Consider the following 20,317-nt stretch of genomic DNA (forward strand, 5'->3'; position numbering starts at 1 on the left):
TCCTAATGTCCAACTTAAACTTCCCTTGCTGCAATTTAAGCCCATTGCTTCTTGTCCTATCCTCAGAGGTTAAGAAGAACAGTTTTTCTCCCTCCTCCTTGTAACAACCTTTTACGTACTTGAAAACTGTTATCATGTGTTAACAACTTATACTAAACAATCTGTTCTAGCTTGTACATAGCTCTGGCACCCTGAGGACATTTCCTAGACCTGAAGAAGAGCTCGGTGTAAGCTCGAAAGCTTGTCTCTCTCACCAATAGAAGTTGGTCCAGTAAAAGATATTACCTCACTCACCTTGTCTCTCTAATTACGTCATTCTGTCCTTTTTTGCTTCTTTTTCCTCTTCTTAAAAAATTTTCAGTTAAAGAGGGAGATAGACCTTTTCTTTACCGAAACATTAACCTTGAGAAATCAAGCAGTCAAAAGACTGGAAATACCAAAAGGTTGCTCCTACAGTTTTAAATTGCACATACATCGCTACCTCGATATAACGCAATCCGATATAACACGAATTTGGATATAACGCGGTAAAGCAGTGCTCCGGGAAGGCGGGGCTGCGCACTCCGGTGGATCAAAGCAAGTTCGATATAACGCGGTTTCACCTATAATGTGGTAAGATTTTTTGGCTCCCGAGGACAGCGTTATATCGAGGTAGAGGTGTATGTTGTATGAGAGGAAGGGTGGTCTTGTTAAAGCATTGAACTGGAACTCAGAAAGGCTGGATTATTTTCTCAGCTCTGACACAGACTTCCTGTGTGACCTTTGGCAACTCACTCAAATCTAATGTTCACTGAAGTATCTTGAAATCAGTTTATTGGTTTTGATGGAAATTAGATTAAGCCCTTAATTTCTGTTACATCCCCAGCTGTATAATGGGGATAATAACACTTTCTTCACAAATTGGGAGGATAAAGTGTTTGTGAGGTGTTAAAATACTACAGTAATGGGAATCACAGAATAACTTTTAAAAAATTAATTTTATAATTTTGTTTTCATTGTTAAGCATAAGCAGTTTACAGTAATATTGTTTGTTAATGTATATTATAGAAGATTTGCAAATGTCTAAAGTAAAGTTAAGGAGCAACATTAACATTTGGGTTTTCCGGATTTTTCAGCTTTAATGTTAGCTTGTGGTAATATATCTGCTATCAATCAGTAGCTAGGTAGAAATATGGACACTCATGAGACAATCATGGTTGCAATATTTCAGCGTGTGATCAGCTGGAGTGTAGCAGGGTATTTTTTATACGTAGATATTAGTGTAGGCGTTTCCTACTGTACCTCCTCTGATAGCAAATACTTGCACAGAGAAAAGGATTAGCACAGTGATGTAACTCTTAATGAATTTTTGTTAAAAGCATGTTTAACATCACTGCCGGCTGCCAAACAGACAAATCCAAGGGCAATAATCATGGCTGTTTATAAACTGCTAAATATCCCAAGGTCGCCATGTTCTAATGGAGGACATGCTGAGAACATAGAGCTGTGCTTTACTGAAAAACTGATATGTATTTACAAAACAGTAGTGAAAATTCTTAAATGGGATATAGAATATGGGGTAAGAGCAATTTGAAAGTTAATTAACTTCTTGAAACCAAGTATTGGCATTTCTCCTTGTTCAGATACAAATGCAGAAAACGGAATTTCAGACACATGACTGCTGCTGAGAGTCCAGTTAAAATAATACTTGGAGAAAAGGAGGGCAGACTTGTTCGTTAATATGTCTACCTGATCTTTTCCAGACATTGATGAATGTTCAGTGAACAGACTGCTGTGTGACAATGGCCTGTGTCGAAACACACCTGGAAGCTACAGCTGTACATGTCCAAAGGGTTATGTATTCAGCACTGAGACTGACACATGTGAAGGTAAAAATGCTGCAGTGGGAGCCATCTGGATAGTGTTGATCTAATCTGTGATATTATAGTATTGGAGTTTATGAGATGAGCAGAGAAGACTTGGGGTGATACAAAACAATGAAGGGAAGGGAAAGAAAGGCCTATATTATGGTATAAATCAAAAGATGCATCTTGTAATTGCTCTCAGTGGAATTTTGTTAGAATGTTGGGGCATGACTGAATTTCCTCCAATATAGCCAGTTCATTGTCTACATGACAGTATGTTTTGTTAGACAGAATACTTTGAAGAGAAAGTTAAAGAAAATGCACATTTATCTCTTGGGCATTCTGTGAGTTTAGATCTTTGGTGTTGATTGTGCTGATAAATTAAGTTGGAGCAGAGGTGTTAATTTCTGTTTTATTTTGAACAGAAATGCATAATGCTACCAGGAATAGTGGACTTTTGATAACTTTCAGTGTTATTTTTGGGTTGGCCACTTGAATTATATAATTCAGTATTATCACTGTGAATTGCCCTTTTCCAAAGGGAATGGTTTGCAAGTTGAAGGCTTCAGCTTTGGAATACTTAGAATCTCATGAACCAGTGGTTCCGTTCCTGGCAGGGTCAACTCAGTCCTTTTCCATTCAAAGGGAATTGTGTTCCATGCATCCATTAAAACCTGAGGGTTTGTCTGCTCTCATTGTCTGTTAAAGATCCAACTGCATTCTTTTCAGAGTAGTCTTTTCCTATCAGTCATATCCATACAGGATTTATACTGTACTCATCACTATACTGTGTTTTTCTCTCTATGCTTAATATGCTAGGGTCTTGAGTCTGCTGCAGACAGACATTATATTACCAAGAGAGATGATGTTTGCATGTTCATCTTGATATTTAACTTCAAAGCTTAACTCTGACCATAAACTTGCTAATGTATTGAACAAGATACCAGAACACAAACAACTGAGCTGAAATCATTGAAATGGCATTAAAAAGGACATCTCCATCCAGTTTTGGTTTTCAGTCTGAGAACATAACCAGACAAATTAACGTATTAATTCAAAAATTGTGATAGGGTTGGTATTTTCAGGGGAGCATGCAAGGATATGTCATTAGAAGCCTGAAAGTCATTTCCATTCATCAAGAAAATTCAACTCATAATTTGAAAGAATGGCCACTTTTAACTTTTATCTAACTTTAAAAGGTGCATTAACTAAATTAATGATCAGTTTAAGCAGCCTGCATCAAATATAAAAATACAAATAGTGAGCAAGTCTGATTTATTTATACTTATTCAGCACAGTGCTTCTGACTATAATTTCTGGTATAACATTTCAGTATAATAGGTACGTGGGGTATACAGAGATATTTCACAACTAGAGCAAGCAATGACTGATGGGTAAGGGAGGGGAAGCGTGCAGACAAAATTGTAGCCCAATTAGTGGATTGTTATGTAAATTTAAAATGTACCTGTATTCTGCCACTGAAAGAAAAAATATTTGAATGATCATTCATGATTCTTCAAAGTGATAACAGGTCATAGGTAATGTTTTGCTCTGGGTATTCTAATGAATAAACAAAACTCCTGTTTGTTGTTTACCTACAGCAACTTCAAATTTTCATAAGAAAACTTCTGCATTTTCATAAGTAAGCAATATATCACGATAGGGGCTGGCTGTGGTTACAGTATTAGTGCTCCCTTTAGTACCAAGACTACATTGGGCTAGCATTGTTACACCAAAAGGAGCTAGGAGAAGCTAGGGTTGTGGCCCATTCACCCCTTTCAGATCAGTCACCAGAGCTGGTTGGCTACTTGAGGGAAGCACACCCTGTTACAGAGAGCAATTGTGATTGAGTGGCTGTGCTGCCCATGTGCAGTGAAGTTTTGTGTCTCAGTGAGACGTATTGACATGCATTACTACTTCTGCACTGCTCTCCACAATAAGCAATCCTTGTTTGGTAGGGCACATTTGACCTTATAGTATTGACTACTGCCGTTACATATGTACTATTTTAAAATTAATATGGTAATTTTGTGATCATCAGTAATGCTATTTATTTGGAATCTAATAAACCCAGAATATTAAAGATATTTCTATCTACTTCTCCACTTGGCGAAACTGACTTAGTATCTCATTCCCCAAAACTTCAGGTTTAATATAAACCTGAACTTTTGGGGAAGTTTTCCTTCTGAACATAATTATTTTAATCCAGACACCCTAAAATATATTTTGTTTACAGCAGGAGCTGAAGTGTTTTGTCAGTTATTGTTAATATGCTTGTGTGCATATTAAATTATACACACATGCTTTATGAATGATCTGTTGTATCCATCTAAAAATCCCATAGTTAGGCAGAAGTTTAAGATTTAGCTGATCAGGTAAAAATGATCCAGTAATGGTTTGGCATAAAGCTGTCTATGAAACTATAAAATCTGTTACACTTTTTCTAACATTGAGCGGCTTAGCAGTTTGAGGAATAAATTCATTTCACTCTTTTTTTTTTTCTCCTGCCAAATTCTGTTCAAAGGAATGGTAAGCCATTCAGTTTACTAGTTGTAAAGTTTTGCTCTCAATAGTAACATTGTGTCATGCTTTTATATTACTCAGATGCATGCTGTTCAACAATATAGTTTTAATTAATATAACTTTCAGCAATAACCATAATGAAACATTAAAGCCTGTGTTGTTTTCTATTCATAACCAAGTTATGAAAACTTTGCAAGTTGTTGTTGGGTTTGTTTGTTTGCCTTGAGAGTTTGTGAAAGTAGAAATTTTTACAACAAGCTCTGTGGTTTAGATTGTGTTTCCACAAATGTAAACCAGACGTGCTTTGAAGTTTATTTCAAGGAATGTAAAATGGATTGTTTCAATGTTGGTTCTATGACAATATATACATACACCACACTTAAAGAAAAATAGTTGTTTAAAAATGATAAATATGTTCACATATGCTTGCTTTGCATTTTAAAAATTAAAGGAATATTATCAACTTAAAGTCACATTTATCTGAAAATATCTTACTTCTTAGCTGTTAATTGTAGCAATAGTATTATTACAACAAAGAGGGGAAAACATTATTTCCTGTTTGTTTCCTTTGTGCGCTCATTGGCCTCAGTTCAGCAAAGCACTGAAGATGGTGTTCTGCACATTTAAGTGCCTTGTTGAAAGGGGACCTTTGTAATTTTCCCCCTGTATGATCATTTAGGCTATCAGTCAATTTGTTACGCAAACAATTCTATATGTGATTAACTTTCAAAATGAGTGGTCCTGTTGACTTCAGTGGAAGTTAAGCATGTGCTTAAGTGCTTTGCTGAATTGGAACCAAACCGTGTCAAATGCACAAAGTAAACAAATTGGAAAAAATAGAGATGGGGTGGGTGGGTTTGTGTTTAGAAGATCAGCGTCTTAATCATTTTCCTTTTTGTTTGTGTGGGTCTTCATACAGAAAATTGGGAAAGAAATTTTTTTTAATGGAAAATGTAATTGAAGAATCACAGAAAGCATCATGGAGATTTAGAGATAGGTGTAGTATTTTTATTTCATTTGTAAATGATTACATTGCAAGTTGATGATATCTCTTTAAACAAAACATTTTAAACTTTTTATGTTTTTAACACTAGATATTTTAAGTGTGTTTGGACTGATGATGATCTATTTGGTTAGCAGAATGTCTCTTTTTTTAAAATGAAGGCACTTAGAGTGTGTGTGTGTGTATGTGTGCGTGCATGCGTGTGTTTATATGTGCAGCTGTTTTCAGTTGCTTTATAACTTTTGCCATACTTTTAAACATTTGGGCTGAAATATTCCATGCTGGATGTCTGCCTCAGGCTGAATCTTTTTGCAAAATTTCAGACAAAACAGTTTAGAAGTTTCTGAGAATTAAGCTAAAGGAAAATGTGTTTTGCTCATGTTAAAAAATCCTAGTAATCATTTTTGAAAAGCTCTAGCACTCAGGTGGTTTAGAACAGGGACTCAAAATTTGGCAAACAGGTGGCCTTTATGCCAGTACTGTGCCGTTAGCTATTCCTGTGAAAATCTGGACAAATTATAAATGTTAGAAAAATCTCAGTTCACGCATTCTCAATACAGGTATCTTAGATTTTAGCTCGTAAATTCCTGGGATTCTGTCAGTACTGAACATTCCCCAGTCCAGGGTTGAGAGAAGGACTTTCCCTGCAATTGCAGCTCAGGGCTACTGTGGGCAGGCTAAGTCTTCGTATCTGGACTGACGGCAGAGATCCTATTTCTTTTGTGCTCTCAGTGACATCCTTGCTATGCCCAGGGAGCATGAAGAAGGAAGATGCCCACTTCTAATACAGAGGGGACAAGAACCAAACCCGAGGGAGGTGGGGAAGGGTAGCAGGAACAGGGGGAATAGATTGGGACAAAAAGCCTGGGTGTGGAGAATATAAACTGGGAGTAGAGGCTGGCAAAGAGGAGAGAGAAACTGGGATAGGGACCTGAAGTGAAGGGTGGAGACTGGGACTGGCTGGGAAAGGAGACTGAGAACCAGTGGATAAGGAGGAGGGGAGGTAGATCTCATAAAGAAATGGGATGCCATAGTGGCAGAAATGTGACTGGCTTGACAAAGAGATGGGTATAGGGAGCCTGATGCTGTGGGAACAGGACACAAATAGAATGAGAAGGTACAGGAAGGAGATTGGGACTTGGAGCCAGTGAGGATGGGGAATGTGGGTGGTAGGAGTATTTGTGTGCAAGTGGAGGAAAGTGTGGGGAGAGAGAGTTTGGTATAGGATCCAAGATTCCTGAATTTCACTATTGCTCTGCTGTCAGCAAATATCTGTGTAAACCCTCTGGAAGCTTGTGTGATTCCTCACTAGTGCTAGTCCATTTAGAGGATGGCAACCTACTACTGCCATCAGTTACTTCTCTAGGTCAAGTGGCAGAGGTTTGTGGCCTGGATCTAAAGCAGGGGAGGGCAAATTACGGCCTGCGGGCTGGATCCGGCCCGTTAGGGCTTTCAATCCGGCTTGTGGGATTGCCAACCCCGTGGCGCAGTGGGGCTAAGGCAGGCTCCCTGCCTACCCTGGCCCCGTGCCACTCCTGGAAGCAGCCAGCACTATGACCCTATGGCCCCTGGGGGTGGGGTGGGAGGCCAGAGGGCTCCTTGCACTGCCCTTGCCTGCAGGCGCCCCCTGCCCTGAGCCCCCTGCCACACCCTTCCTGCACTCCAACCCCCTGCCCTGAGCCCCCTCCCACACCCTGCAGTCCCTCCCACACACCAAACCCCTGCCCCAGCCCTACATTCATGGACCTGCATACAATTTCCCCACCAAGATGTGGCCCTCGGGCCAAAAAGTTTGCCCATCCCTGATCTAAAGGTTCCAATTTTGCTGATGATCTGTGTGGGCGTCAATATTATTACAGATGAAGGAATTTGTTTTTTCAATTTACTTTTTTAAAAACCTAGGAAGTTGCACACCAAAAATATGTTAAAATAACATTATTAAGGTTGCAAAGTCAGCCACTCAAAGGCTAGGAAATACTAGAATTAAGGTTCCTGTGCAACCTTAATTCATCCCAGTGCAGTGCACATGCCTTATGATACAGTCGCATACTACATATAAGTTACATACTTTTTTTCAACAAGACCTCTGCCTCTTTCAGTTCACGTATGGACCTACTCTAGGGGTGAATCAGGTTGTGTGGAGAATGAGACTGTTGTCTGTAGGATCCCTGCCTCATTTGTTGCAGAAGTTGGAAAGTGTGTAGTGAATGTGGAAGGCTATTGCAGGAAGAGAAAGGGGGGTCTCATTGTTAAGGAAGCTGAATGTTTCCCTGAAGAATTGGTTTCTATCCCTGCCTCTGACACAGAGTTCTTGTGTGATGCTAGGCAAGTCACTTAAACCAAACTTCATGATGGCCACTAATTGTGTGTTCCTTGGGTGCCTATCTTCAGACCATTAGTCTGGTTTGTAGAAGTTCTGAACACTTGCAGCTGACATCAGTGGGAGATGTGCTGTGAACATATAAAGTGCTCTATAATGCTAACTACTCTGAAAAATCAGGCCGTAGGCATCTCACATTGAGCACCTACAATAATTAGAAACTTTTAGCTTTATATGTCTGGGCACATCTACACTTCATTGTAAACTTGAGTCCGTGGGATCTGGGCTTGTGGACTCAGTTTCCGTGCCCACGCTTGAGCATCCACAACTGCATTGTAAACCTGAGTTTATAGTTGCTGGACCCTCAGTCTCTATAGGGAGAGACTGAGACTGAGTCATGCTAACATGTCCGTACTGCACTATGCAGACTTTAACTTGGGGCTGTGGCTTGACCTGTGTGCATACTACAAAATGACGGGACTTGGACCCAAGTCTCAGTAGGACTCTGGGTCTGAACCCACCCACTAGCAGGGCCCTAGGACCCGGTCCTGAGTGCTTGCAGACCTGAGAGATGCTGATTTGTGAGTGGACAAAAAAAGGATTTGGGTTCAGACCTGAGTCAGAGTCCAGGTTTAGTGTGCAATGTAGACATGCCTTCTGTGCCTCAGTTTTCCAGCTATAAAAGGAAGGTAATAACACCATCCTTTATCTCACGAGGGCATTGTGAAAGTAAATTTATTAATATTTGTTGAAGCATTGAAATATTCGAGTGCTGAACACCATAGAAACAACAAAGAGTCTGGTGGCACCTTAAAGACTAACAGATACTGAACACCATAGAAAAGCCCATGAGGAAATTAATAATTCACTCTTCAGAGCAGGGTTTGAATAGTGTGCAGTAAATAAGATGCAGGGCTACACACCTGCACAGCAAGGATAAAATAAAATATTGAATAGCTGTTCATCAAGTGGGCGCTATCCATCCTGGTGCACTGAATGAGGCAGGGTTCCTGGGGAACAAAATAGTATGTGATCATATAAGTAAAGATTGTAGCACAGTGGACAGTATGCACAACCAGTATGCACAAATTAAAGTTAGGAAATGCCAGAATTAAGGTTTTCTGTGCAACGTTAGAGTGCTTGTCTATGCAACCTTAATATCGTCTATTGTATTTGTGTGTGTAATATACATATATGCATATGTAATATACTATATGAATAGCGAAAAAGAAGACTGCTCTGTTTCTCCTGGTAGCCCTTTTGAAAGGGAGAAGCTACATGTCCTACCATAGTTTAGATACCCTCATCTCCCTGTTTGTTTTCTCAGTTTTAAAGAATGTATAGCCATTGAAAACAAGGTTTACAGAGGTACATTACGTGTAGGTTCTCCAAAGTTAATTCTATCTTGAGAATCATTTAGCAGGTGGTGAATATTTAAGGTATCTCCAGCATCACTCTGTGATCTGCCTCCACCAAATTCTTTGTTCCTGCTAGTCATATGGGAACAAGAATATTGAATTTATTCTCAAAAGCAGCTGCTCTGTATACTAGCATAAAGCATTGTCACTATTCAAAAACCATTTATATCAAGGGCCAAGTCCTGATCACTTTATTTAGTTGAACAGTCCTATTAATTAAAGAGAGTGGGTTTGTCCCTCAGTACAGTATGTTTTAGGGGGATGGAGAGAGAAATCAGTTTCCTAAAGGTTTCAGATTTCTAGATGTGAAAATGGAACCTTTTGTACTACTTCTATAAAATAAGCGGAATAGTTTGTTTTCTCTTGAAAATCAGCCATTGATATGTTTCCTGTTTCCAATACTTTCTTAGGTACTTTATTTAATTTTTAATTAATTTGTGTCAGGCTGTTTTAGGTTTATGGGCTTGGCATTATTTGTATATCACTATTTAAGAACATAAGCATGCACCCAAACTTTTCATTCGTGACCCATGACAGGAACTATCTGTTAGGATTAGGATGCCTAATTTGATTTAGGATCCAAATCTAAAACAAAATTGGTGAATTGCAAAAAGACATAATTGGTGGTTGTTAGGAAGAATTTGCTGGTATTTATTTTTTATTATTTAAAAAGTAATTTCATTTTTTAAAAAAGGCTAATGCTGACAGCAGGAGTCTTATTCTTACATGTGGACGGGCTTAAAAAAACCCATGTGGGTGAAAGTGAGAAGAAGAGTAGCTGGAGTGGAATACTATTTAGAATATTACAGTTTCAGTCTTCTTTCTTGAGCACTTTCCAGGACTATGGAATTGCAGCCAGCATTGTAATACTTTGTTTCTGACAAGGTTTTCTTAATTCTTCCAAAGCCTCATGGAGCCTAGATGACAGGAACAATAAGGCCTTTGTTTGTGCACAGTGTGTTGTGGCTGGGAATGCATTGCTTTCCATGGAAAAAGGATTTTGATTTCTCACAGGACAATTATAAATTATTCTGGAAAATGTTTTAGTCCAAGTTCTTGGAAGTTTCTGGCCTTTCTAAGAAAGCGACATTTAATTAACACTTACAAAATATACAAATACTTCTTTACACATGCACATACATACACAGTGCTTGCCCCAGCATACTGTGTACCTCATCTAAAAAAAAGTAAAAAAGCCAAGTTTACCAGACATTCTGGCATATCGTGGTTCATGGCTTCATTTATACAGCATAATATTTTCCAGAAATGCATGGCTGTCCTAATGGTACCTTTTCCTTCTGGATTTTAGATATAAATGAATGTGAAATCAACCCATGTGTCAACGGCGCCTGCAGGAACAATCTTGGTTCTTTCAATTGTGAGTGTTCACTTGGCAGTAAACTGGATTCTACTGGATTGATTTGCATTGGTGAGTGTATAGATGTGTTGTTTGTTTGGTTTGATTTTTTTTATTGTTATTAACAAAAAGGGAATTGATCACATTGATTAAAGAAACTGAGAAATAAACAAGAGAGTCCTGGTAATTTGTACTTGGTAGTAGACTAGCATATCTGACTGTGAGGCATTTTGGACTTGCTTTCTGAATAACACTGATCAAATCCAGACAAGTTTGCCTGTTTCCATCGGAGCAGAGGACACAAACGTAACAATTGCATTGATACTATTTCACCTACACAGGTACAGGCTACTATGGGTCCATGCATTTTATGATTGGTGAGAACCAATGGGGAGGTTTATTGACAGATATTGTTATTGCTTCTCTCCAAGTGGGCTAGATGTCAGTTTAACCAAAGGGTGGTTAGTCTGTTGCTTATACAGCCATAATTAAATGTTGTTGGCCTCCCCAATTACTGCACTGTCTCACACCTTCCTTTTTTGGGGAAGGATATTAAGTAGGACATGTCAAGAGAGTTCTGGATTCATCTGGAACACTCTTCCTGGATCTTTGTCTATCTGGTAACAGGTATTGCAATGATTTGGGGATAAAATATGTATCATATTTATGTCCTTGATTGATGATCTCCAGGAAATGGAAAAAAAGTCAAGTGTCATTGATTTTGTTAGATCTAGCAACACCCTTTGAGATAGTTGCCACAAGGTGTCATTCTCACAGCTGCAGAATCTGGCTTTTGGGACATTCACCAATGGCTCTGTTCCTACCTTTCTGAAAGGTCTGAAAGCATGGTGTTTGGCTGACCCTCATCCACCTTAAGTGCTCACAAGCTTCCATTTTGTCACCCCACTTGTGCAATATTTATTTGAGGCCCGTAGGGGATCTTGTGAGAGGAATTGGGCTAGAGTCCCAGTGGTGTTAGGATGACACAAAGCTCCAAGTCTCCAATTTGTTTGATCCTGATATTGCAGTTTCCTTGCCTTTCCAGTGCTTAGTTGAGAGAGGAACCTGGACGAGAAGGATTTGTCAGACACACAGTCCAGAAAAGACAGTTAGCAGGGAGAAGGAATTTAAGGAATTGAGAAGAGTTTATGATTGTTCATCTGATGGGTTGGTGTGTCCATCTCTTACCAAAAAGGTTTGCAATCTAAGGTTATTTTTGGACCCTGGACTTCTTAGATTCCCAGGTAGCAGAAGTGGCTTATGCATTTTTTATTTTGGCGCATCTGTGGTTAGCTAAGAGGTTGTGTTCTTTCCTTCATGTGAACCTCACCACACTCATCCATGCGCTTTGTCTGATTATTTTTTAAGCATTTTCATGTTTCCAGATGCAACACTGATGTGAAATAATTAAGGACCAATGCTTATATTGATTTGGACCTTACTACATAAGTAGTCCTGTTGATTTGTTTAGTATTATTTGGAAGTCTACTTAGCTTCAGTAATTGTGGCGGAAACTGGCCCTAAAGTGAATGAAAGACATTAATGTTTGGAATATGAAAATGGACAAACATTGGAAGGAGTAGCCAGATATGGTTTAAACAATATATACATACATTCAATACATTAATAACTTAACTTGAAAGAGAGTATGATGGACCCAATCATGAAGTCCTCAAACAGGTAAAACTTCCACTGACTTTGATCTGGGTTCTGTCTGTGTCAGGATTTAGAGCATTTATGTAACAATTAGAGTATTTATGTAGGAGCAAAAGTGGTTTGGAGGCAAAGCAAAATTGACAAATACGGATTTACAAAATTAGGGCCTAATCCTATCATTTTTAGCCAGGCAAAATTGCCATTGGCTTCAGTAGTGTTGCAAGAAAGGGAATTTGACCTTGGTTATTCCTATGTAAGGATTAAAGGACAGAGCTCTTTTATTCTGAAAAAAAAACTTGATAAACACTTTTGTTAAATATAAGTAGGCTTGAAAGGATTGGATTTTTGTCAGTAGATATCTGTAAACATCAATTTCACTGTACACACTCAAACCACTGAAAAAATATTTCCATTGATGATGATCAAAATTTACAGACTGGCAAAATAAGAAAACTGCTGCCTGAGAACTTATTGGAGTTTGATTTTAACATACTTTGTATATTTTTGACAGCTGCTGTTGCCAATTTGTGTATTAATCATTGTAACACTTTAACTTTTTGAATCTCAGCATCTGTCATTAAATAATTGTCTGATCCGCACACCTATGAAATTTCCTGCAAATATGGACATTGACAAAAACAAAAAATGCTTAAAAATCAATATTATCTGTCAAAAATATTTAAAAAGGAATAAAAATCAAATTCTGCCAAACCTAAATATATGCAGTTTGAAAAACCAATAAGCTAATGAAACAACTTTTTCCCTTGACCTCATCCCTACAATGAAAGGCCTGGGTCCTGAATGTACCAATACTCTCTTGCCCCACTGTTCTTTGCTGTGTGCCCCTGTCAGCTTTGACACTATAATGCTACAAATGGAGAGGAGTGTGTGCTGATAAGCTAATTTATAGCAGAAATGCTTCTCTGATATGACAGTAATGTGAAAGTGTATTGATATAGTGAAAAAGAGAATCTAATGAGACTGAAATAAGTAGACAAATACAGATATATCAGCATGATACTGATCTCACACCAATTTTACTCTGGTGCTACCCCTGATTTATGCTGATATCAGAGATCAGAATCAGTCCTTATGACATGAGTGATCTGAGGGTTTTTTCTTTTTTTCTTCCCTTAATGATTAAGGATAAGATGATGTCACAGAAGTCATGGATTCTGTGACTTTCAGAGCCCTCTGTGATATTTTCCGCCCAGGGCAACGGGGCTGGAGCTGTCAGCCCAAGGGCTAGAGCTCCCAGCCACTGTAGGCGTCAGGGGCACCCAAAGTCGTCAGCTGCCACAGGCATTGGGGGCCCCAGAGCTCTGAGCCCTGGGGCTGTAGCAGAGGCCCTGGGGCTGTCAGTTGCCACGGCGGTGGGTGCTGGACTCCCTGCCTCTTCGCAACAGGGCTTGGGCTCTCATGCCCCCACTCAGGTCTCAGGCTTCAGTTGTCCCCCTTGTCAGGACCGGCCCCCTGATTATATTTAGTAAAAGTCAGACAGGTCACGGGCTTCCGTGAATTTTTGTTGATTGCCCGTGACCTAGCCATGACTTTTGCTAAAAATAACCATGAGAAAATTTTAACCTTATTAATGATGATAGAAGTTATTTAAAATGTAATTGTAGCACACCACATGGCATTTAAGTGAAAGTGTATAACAGTTGTGTTGGAATAATGCTAACAATATTGTACCGAAGCTAATTTTATTGTTTTAGTGCACCACTACCAATGGCCAGACTGTAGCACTGTTGCTGAATTTCACTATCACCCTAGAATGGATGGGTCCGGTTTATCTGTTTTGTGGAGAGAGGACTTTGGTCTCTAAAGGATGGCAGTTCTGCAACTATCATAAACACTGTTTTAAAAAGCTACTTTTAGCCACTGGTTCATTTTACTTTCACATTAATAGTATTCCCAAATGAATGTATCCAGGGAGGACAATTCTGATAATGGAGTTGTAGTCAATCACCTACTGAGAAAGGAGACTAAATTTTTTTTTTTTTTTTAAGATGGTGTACTTGGCTGGTGGTATAAATGCTACATTGCCATTTTGGGAAATATACACACAATAGGAATACTGTCATTTGTTCTCTTTGAAATAACTTTCTATGCACTTCTGAGTTATGGTTTATGAAATTCAGACACCATTCAACCGTAGTGCACAAAGCAGTAGGCTGCCATCTGCCTGTAGCCTGGATACTTTTTTTTATTTCAAGTTAGAATCAAAGAGATGCGAGTGGCAGAAAGAATGCTTTGATGGTGGGTAATAAATAACTTTCTCACCAGAGGAAAAAGTCAGAGTGACTACCCTTTGTAAATTTTGTCTCTGCAAGAGAGATTGTGTAAAATAAAGGAAATTGACTCATAGGCTGAAATAAGATAAGCCTTGCAAGTTTTGGCTGGAAGATCCAGATGTAGCTGATATGAGGGAAATCACCTGTTAGCTGTATAGTTTAAATCATTTTGAATATAGCAGTTTCTCAGATATACCACCAGAACAGTATTTGCTGGAGGAGTTTTGCCTACAGTGGACAAAGGAATTCAAAATGCTTCTGATAAAATAAAAATTATAAATAAATAAATAAATAAATGGAGATATACCTATCGCCTAGAACTGGAAGGGACCTTGAAAGGTCATCAAGTCCAGCCCCTTGTCTTCACTAGCAAGACTACATACTGATTTTGCCCCAGATCCCTAAGTGGCCCTCAAGGATTGAACTCACAACCCTGGGTTTAGCAGACTAATGCTCAAACCACTGAGCTATCTCTCCCCCCAATAGTGCTACTAAAACCAAATTTACACAAAATGACTCTGAGGCAATCTCTTCTACACCTTTTAAAGGGCATGGCCTCCCGCTATTAATAGGCATGACAGGGTGAAGGACTCTGACTCCATCTTCCCCCTCTGGGGTGTCTAGGCATCATTGGCAGCTCTAACAATACTGCACAACTTTGTGTTCTGGGAGCACAACAAACAGTGGGTGAAATCCTGGTCCTATTGAAGTCAATGGCAAAATCCCCATTGACTTCAGTAGGGCAGGATTTACTTTGATTTAACATGGATATAGGAGACATCAGAATCTGGTCTATAACATTTTATTTATGCCTACTGTGACGGGTTGGATCACAGAAACCCCCTTGGGAGCTGCCACCTGATGTACCAAGACTACCCCTGCTCCTGTTTTCCCTGCCAGCTCAGGACTCCAGCACCCTGTCTTGCTGAGCCAGACACTCCCGTCTGCTCCTACACAAACCCAGGGTCTGAATTACTTGTCCCAAAGCTGCAAGTTTACCTGAAAACAGCTCACAGAAGTGTCCTTGTCTATAGCACTCAGATGCCCAACTCCCAATGGGGTCTAAACCCAAAGTAATCCATTTTACCCTGTATAAAGCTTATGCAGAGTAAACTCATAGATTGTTCACCCTCTATAACACTGATAGAGAGATATGCACAATTGTTTGCTCCCCTAGGTATTAATATATACTATGAGTTAATTACTAAGTAGAAAGTGATTTTATTAAATACAGAAAGTAAGATTTAAGTGGTTCCAAGTAGTAACAGACAGAACAAAGTAAGTCACCAAGTAAAATAAAATAAAATGCACAAATCGATGTCTAATTAAACTGAATACAGATAATCTCACCCTCAGAGATGCTTCAGTAAGTTTTTTCTCAGACTGGACACCTTCCAGGCCTGGGCACAATTCTTTCCCCTGGTACAGCTCTTGTTCCAGCTCAGGTGATAGCTAGGGGATTCTTCATGATGGCTCCTCTCCCCACTTGTTCTCTTCCACCCCTTTATATATCTTTTGCATAAGGCGGGTACCCTTTGTCCCTCTGGGTTTCCACCCTCCCCCCCCCCACTGGAAAAGCACCCAGGTTAAAGATGGATTCCAGGTCAGGTGACATGATCACATGTCACTGCAAGACTTCATTACCCACTTGCCAGCACACACATATACAGTAAGACTAACAGGTAAACACAGCCATCGGCAGACAATGGTCCTGGTTAATAGGAGTCATCAAGATTCCAAACCACTATTAATGGCCCACACTTTGCATAATTACTATAGGCCCTCAGAGTTATATTTCATATTTCTAGTTTTAGATACAAGAGTGGTACATTTATACAAATAGGATGATCACACTCAGTAGATTATAAGCTTTGTAATGATACCTTACAAGAGACCTTTTGCATGAAGTATATTCCAGTTACATTATATTCACTTCTTATTATGTTTTTATAAAACCATATAGACTGCACAACGTCACACCTACCCTTTTGAATATTTAAATCATATTTGTACTAAGAAAAATAATCTTATGACATAAGTTAAATGCTCTAACCATAGATCTGTTAAAGATGTATAATGGAGTATAGCATCCACTATATTCAGAAATATATGTATTTCTGAGGGTGTAGAGATAAGAAATTGAATAACTCTTCCTTTTTGATAAATGTTCTTTACCTTAAACAGATTTGAAAATAAACTCTTTTTTTGATTGACAGCTCCCATTCTTTTCTAATCCACTGCAGATAGTCTGAAAGGAACGTGCTGGCTGAACATCCAAGACAGTCGCTGTGAAGTAAACATTAATGGTGCTACACTAAAATCAGAATGTTGTGCTACTTTAGGAGCTGCTTGGGGCAGCCCTTGTGAGCGATGTGAATTAGGTATGGTTCTAGGCTGTAATGTCTTCCAGCTTTCAGGGGGAAGGATAGATGTATCACTGGGTAAAATAATTGTGCCTCAATTGAATAATCTTTCTCATCAGAGTATTTTTCAGTAGAAGAATAATAAAATGAGAACAGTTGGTTAATGTAACTTTTAACCCTCACTGTGTGAACCCTTTGTAACCATGAAGTCCACCTGTAAATTACATTTTTAATTAATTTCTACAGGGATGAGTTTTCATTCTCTCCATAGCGTGTCTATGTGTGTGGGCAAAGGTAAGGATAGCAAAGAAGAGAAATATCTAGTTAAAAATCTGTATGCTTTTGGAAAAGTCCAAAAACGCAGGTATTTAAAAACAAGCAACCTTTGTACTGACACTACTGCTGCTTTATGCAGGGTTGTTTTAGCCATCTTGGTCCCAGGATATTAGGGAGATGAGGTATGTTAAGGTAATATCCTTTTTTGGACCAACTTCTGTTGGTCAGAGAGAGACACTTTCCAGCTTACATAGAGCCCTTCTTCAGATCTGGGAAAGTAACTCAGAGTTAAGTACAAGGTGGAACATATTGTTTCGCATAAGTAGTTAACCATTCAAGGTGAAGTGGCCTGCTAATACCCCTCCAGTCATGGGGAGGAGGGAGGCTGCTGCAGGTGTGGGGGAGGATTGTTAGTGGGTTATAGATTGTTATAATAAGCCATAAATCAAGTGTCTCTATTCAGTCTCTGATTTCACTTTTTGAAGTGTTCACCCACGGCTGATATGGTGTTTTTGCCTTTTAGCATTTTCCCGTGAGAGTTCATTTGAGAATGTACTGAGTGGTTTTGCCTTGGTTCTCTTGTTTGTATATCTTGGGAAACATGTATAAGGTTCTTGGGGTGGGTTCTTGGGGGATGAGTTTGTAGAGTTTCTCTTGAAGTTGTTTGGGGAAGGATTTAATGATATCCTTAAAGTCCTGGTTAAATTGTGGTGTGGGATTGTCTCTGAATTCTTTATAGTATGTGGTGTCAGAGAGTAGTCCATTAGCCTTGTTAATTTAGTCATCATGGTTGAGGAACCCTGGGACACCCACCATATCTGGCCACAGCACTCTTACGGAAGGAATATTGGGACTCAGAAACCATCTTAAAACCACTCAACAGGAAAAGGGCCGGTTTCCTCCAGGACACAACTGACTTTCTCCACAAACTCCACAACATTAACAACCTCCCTCAGAACACCATCCTTGCCACCATGAATGTCACCTCCCTCCCTGCACCAACATTCCTCACAATGATGGACTCGCTGGCTGCCTCAAATATTTACACGACAATGGACAATTCTCAGATAGCCACTGCACACACATCGCCAAACTCATCCTCACCCAGAACAATTTTACATTCAACAAAAAATGCTTTTGGCTAAACCATGGGAACAGCCATGGATACTCGGATGGCTCTGCAATATGCCAACCTCTTTATGTGCCACCTTGAGGAAGAATTTTTGGACAAATGCACCATGAAACTACTGATATCCTTGAGATGCATCAATAATATTTTCATCCTCTGGACAGACGACCTAAACTTCCTCAGAGATTTCCACCACAACTTATACAGCCACTACCCGTTCATTGAACTCTCTCTGGAACACTTCCACAGTAGCATCAACTTCCTGGACACAACAATCGGCTTCAACCATGGAACCTTACAGACAAATACATACAAGAAACCCACAGATCACCACACCTAACTTCACAGATCCAGTAACCACCCCATACACACCACAACATCTGTTTATCTAAATCCAGGTATTCAGATACCACAAAATATGCTCCGAGGAGAAAGTCAGGGATATACACCTTAACACACTCCAAACCACCTTCACCAAGGACACTCCACCAGAGAAGTAGATTGCATCATGGAGCAGGCCACCCAAATAGCTGAGGGAACCTGCTTCAATACAGAAATAAAACCCTCTCTGACCACGCATCCTAGTTGTCACTTACTACCCCGCACTGGAACCCATATGTATTACAAACAACTACATCCCATACTTAATGGGGATCCCATCCTGAAATAAATCTTTCCTGAACCTCCTCTTTTGGCCTTGAAATAACCCCCCAACCTTTCCAAGCTCATCATCAAAAGCAAGCTCCCCATAGACCAGGACACACCAACTCAAAGTGGTACCAGACACTGACAGAACAACAAATGCAAAACTGGTAGACATATCTCCACTGCTACAATGATCAACACCTCCCTTGACACACCTCTCAAGATAGATGGGTACTACACATGCCTATCACAACATGTAGTGTACCTGATTCAGTGCACAAAATGCCCCAATAACAACTATGTGGGTGAAACCAGACAACCGTTGTGCTGTTGAATAAAGTCACACAGGAAAATAAGACAAAAACACCATATCAGCTGTGGGTGCACACTTTTCACAAAGCGATCACTATATATCTGACCTCTCAGTGTGTATCCTCAAAGGATACCTGCACAGCACTTTCAAAAAACAAACCTGGGAGCTTCAGCTCATAACTTTGCTAGACATTAAAAATTATGGATTGAATAGAGACACTGGATTTATGGCTTATTACAATAATCTGTAACTCATTAACATCACCCCGCCAGTTGCCTTCCCTGCCCCCCAACCTTTTCCCCTTATGACTGGAAGAGTGTTCATGGGCTACTTCACCTTGAATGGTCCCTTGAAATATGTGTTAACGACTTATGCTAAACAATCTGTTCCACCTTGTATTTAGCTGTGAGACTCTGGATATGTCTAGACTGCAGTTAGACACCAGCGACTGGCTCATGCTAGCTGACTCAGGCTCACAGGCCTCAAGCTAAGGGGCTGCTTCATTGCAGTGTAGATGTTCAAGGTCAGGCTGCAGCCCAAGCTCTCGGACCTTTCCACCTTACGGGGCTCTATAGCTCACCCACCTTGTTTCTCTACTATTGCTGCTTGTAAGATAGCATAATTTCTAAATCACAGAGCTTAATATCTTCTGGGACTGGAGACTGAAAGCAGGAATATTGTCTGAGCTCCCGATGTGTGAAAAAGGAAGGATCACAGCAGTTACTCTAAGGAGTTGGACAAATAGGAAAGAGACAGAATTAATTTATATGCCCTTGCATCATTGAGCTAGTCATGCCACCCACTACTGAGACAACATCAGGGCATTTCTGCTCTTGCTTTTTAAATGGGCCCTTAATACTAAGAATATGCCACTGTTCCGCTTTGTTAGGCCATTAATATAAATTTGAGGGGGGGAAGGTCACAACGTTTCTGATTATGATTAACTATTATAGTCGTATAATTCTGAAAATAATTGTTCCTTTTTTTTATTTCCAGATGCAGCTTGCCCAAGAGGATTTGCCAGAGTTAAGGGAGTTACCTGTGAAGGTAAAGTAATTCTTTCTTACTCATTTTTTTTTTAAACTGGATAAAGAGGATTCATTACATTGTATCCTTGTTTTTGGAGAAGTTAATCAAATGGACATTTGGTGGTTGTCATCACAGGCAACGGTGACT

At 39.6% G+C, this 20,317-nt stretch overlaps 1 protein-coding gene across 1 annotated transcript in view; it reads left to right on the forward strand.

Moving 5' to 3' along the window:
• FBN2 (fibrillin 2) overlaps positions 1-20,317 on the forward strand; it is a 268,195-nt gene that overhangs the window by 122,186 nt on the left and 125,692 nt on the right. Inside the window, exons 19-22 of the mRNA XM_054032264.1 lie at positions 1,743-1,868; positions 10,418-10,537; positions 16,659-16,796; positions 20,138-20,188. Coding sequence (XP_053888239.1) covers positions 1,743-1,868; positions 10,418-10,537; positions 16,659-16,796; positions 20,138-20,188 — 435 coding nt within the window. The remainder of the gene's footprint in view (positions 1-1,742; positions 1,869-10,417; positions 10,538-16,658; positions 16,797-20,137; positions 20,189-20,317) is intronic.

Source organism: Malaclemys terrapin, chromosome 6 (assembly GCF_027887155.1).
Source record: "Malaclemys terrapin pileata isolate rMalTer1 chromosome 6, rMalTer1.hap1, whole genome shotgun sequence".
In the NCBI taxonomy this organism is placed as follows: Eukaryota; Metazoa; Chordata; order Testudines; family Emydidae; genus Malaclemys; species Malaclemys terrapin.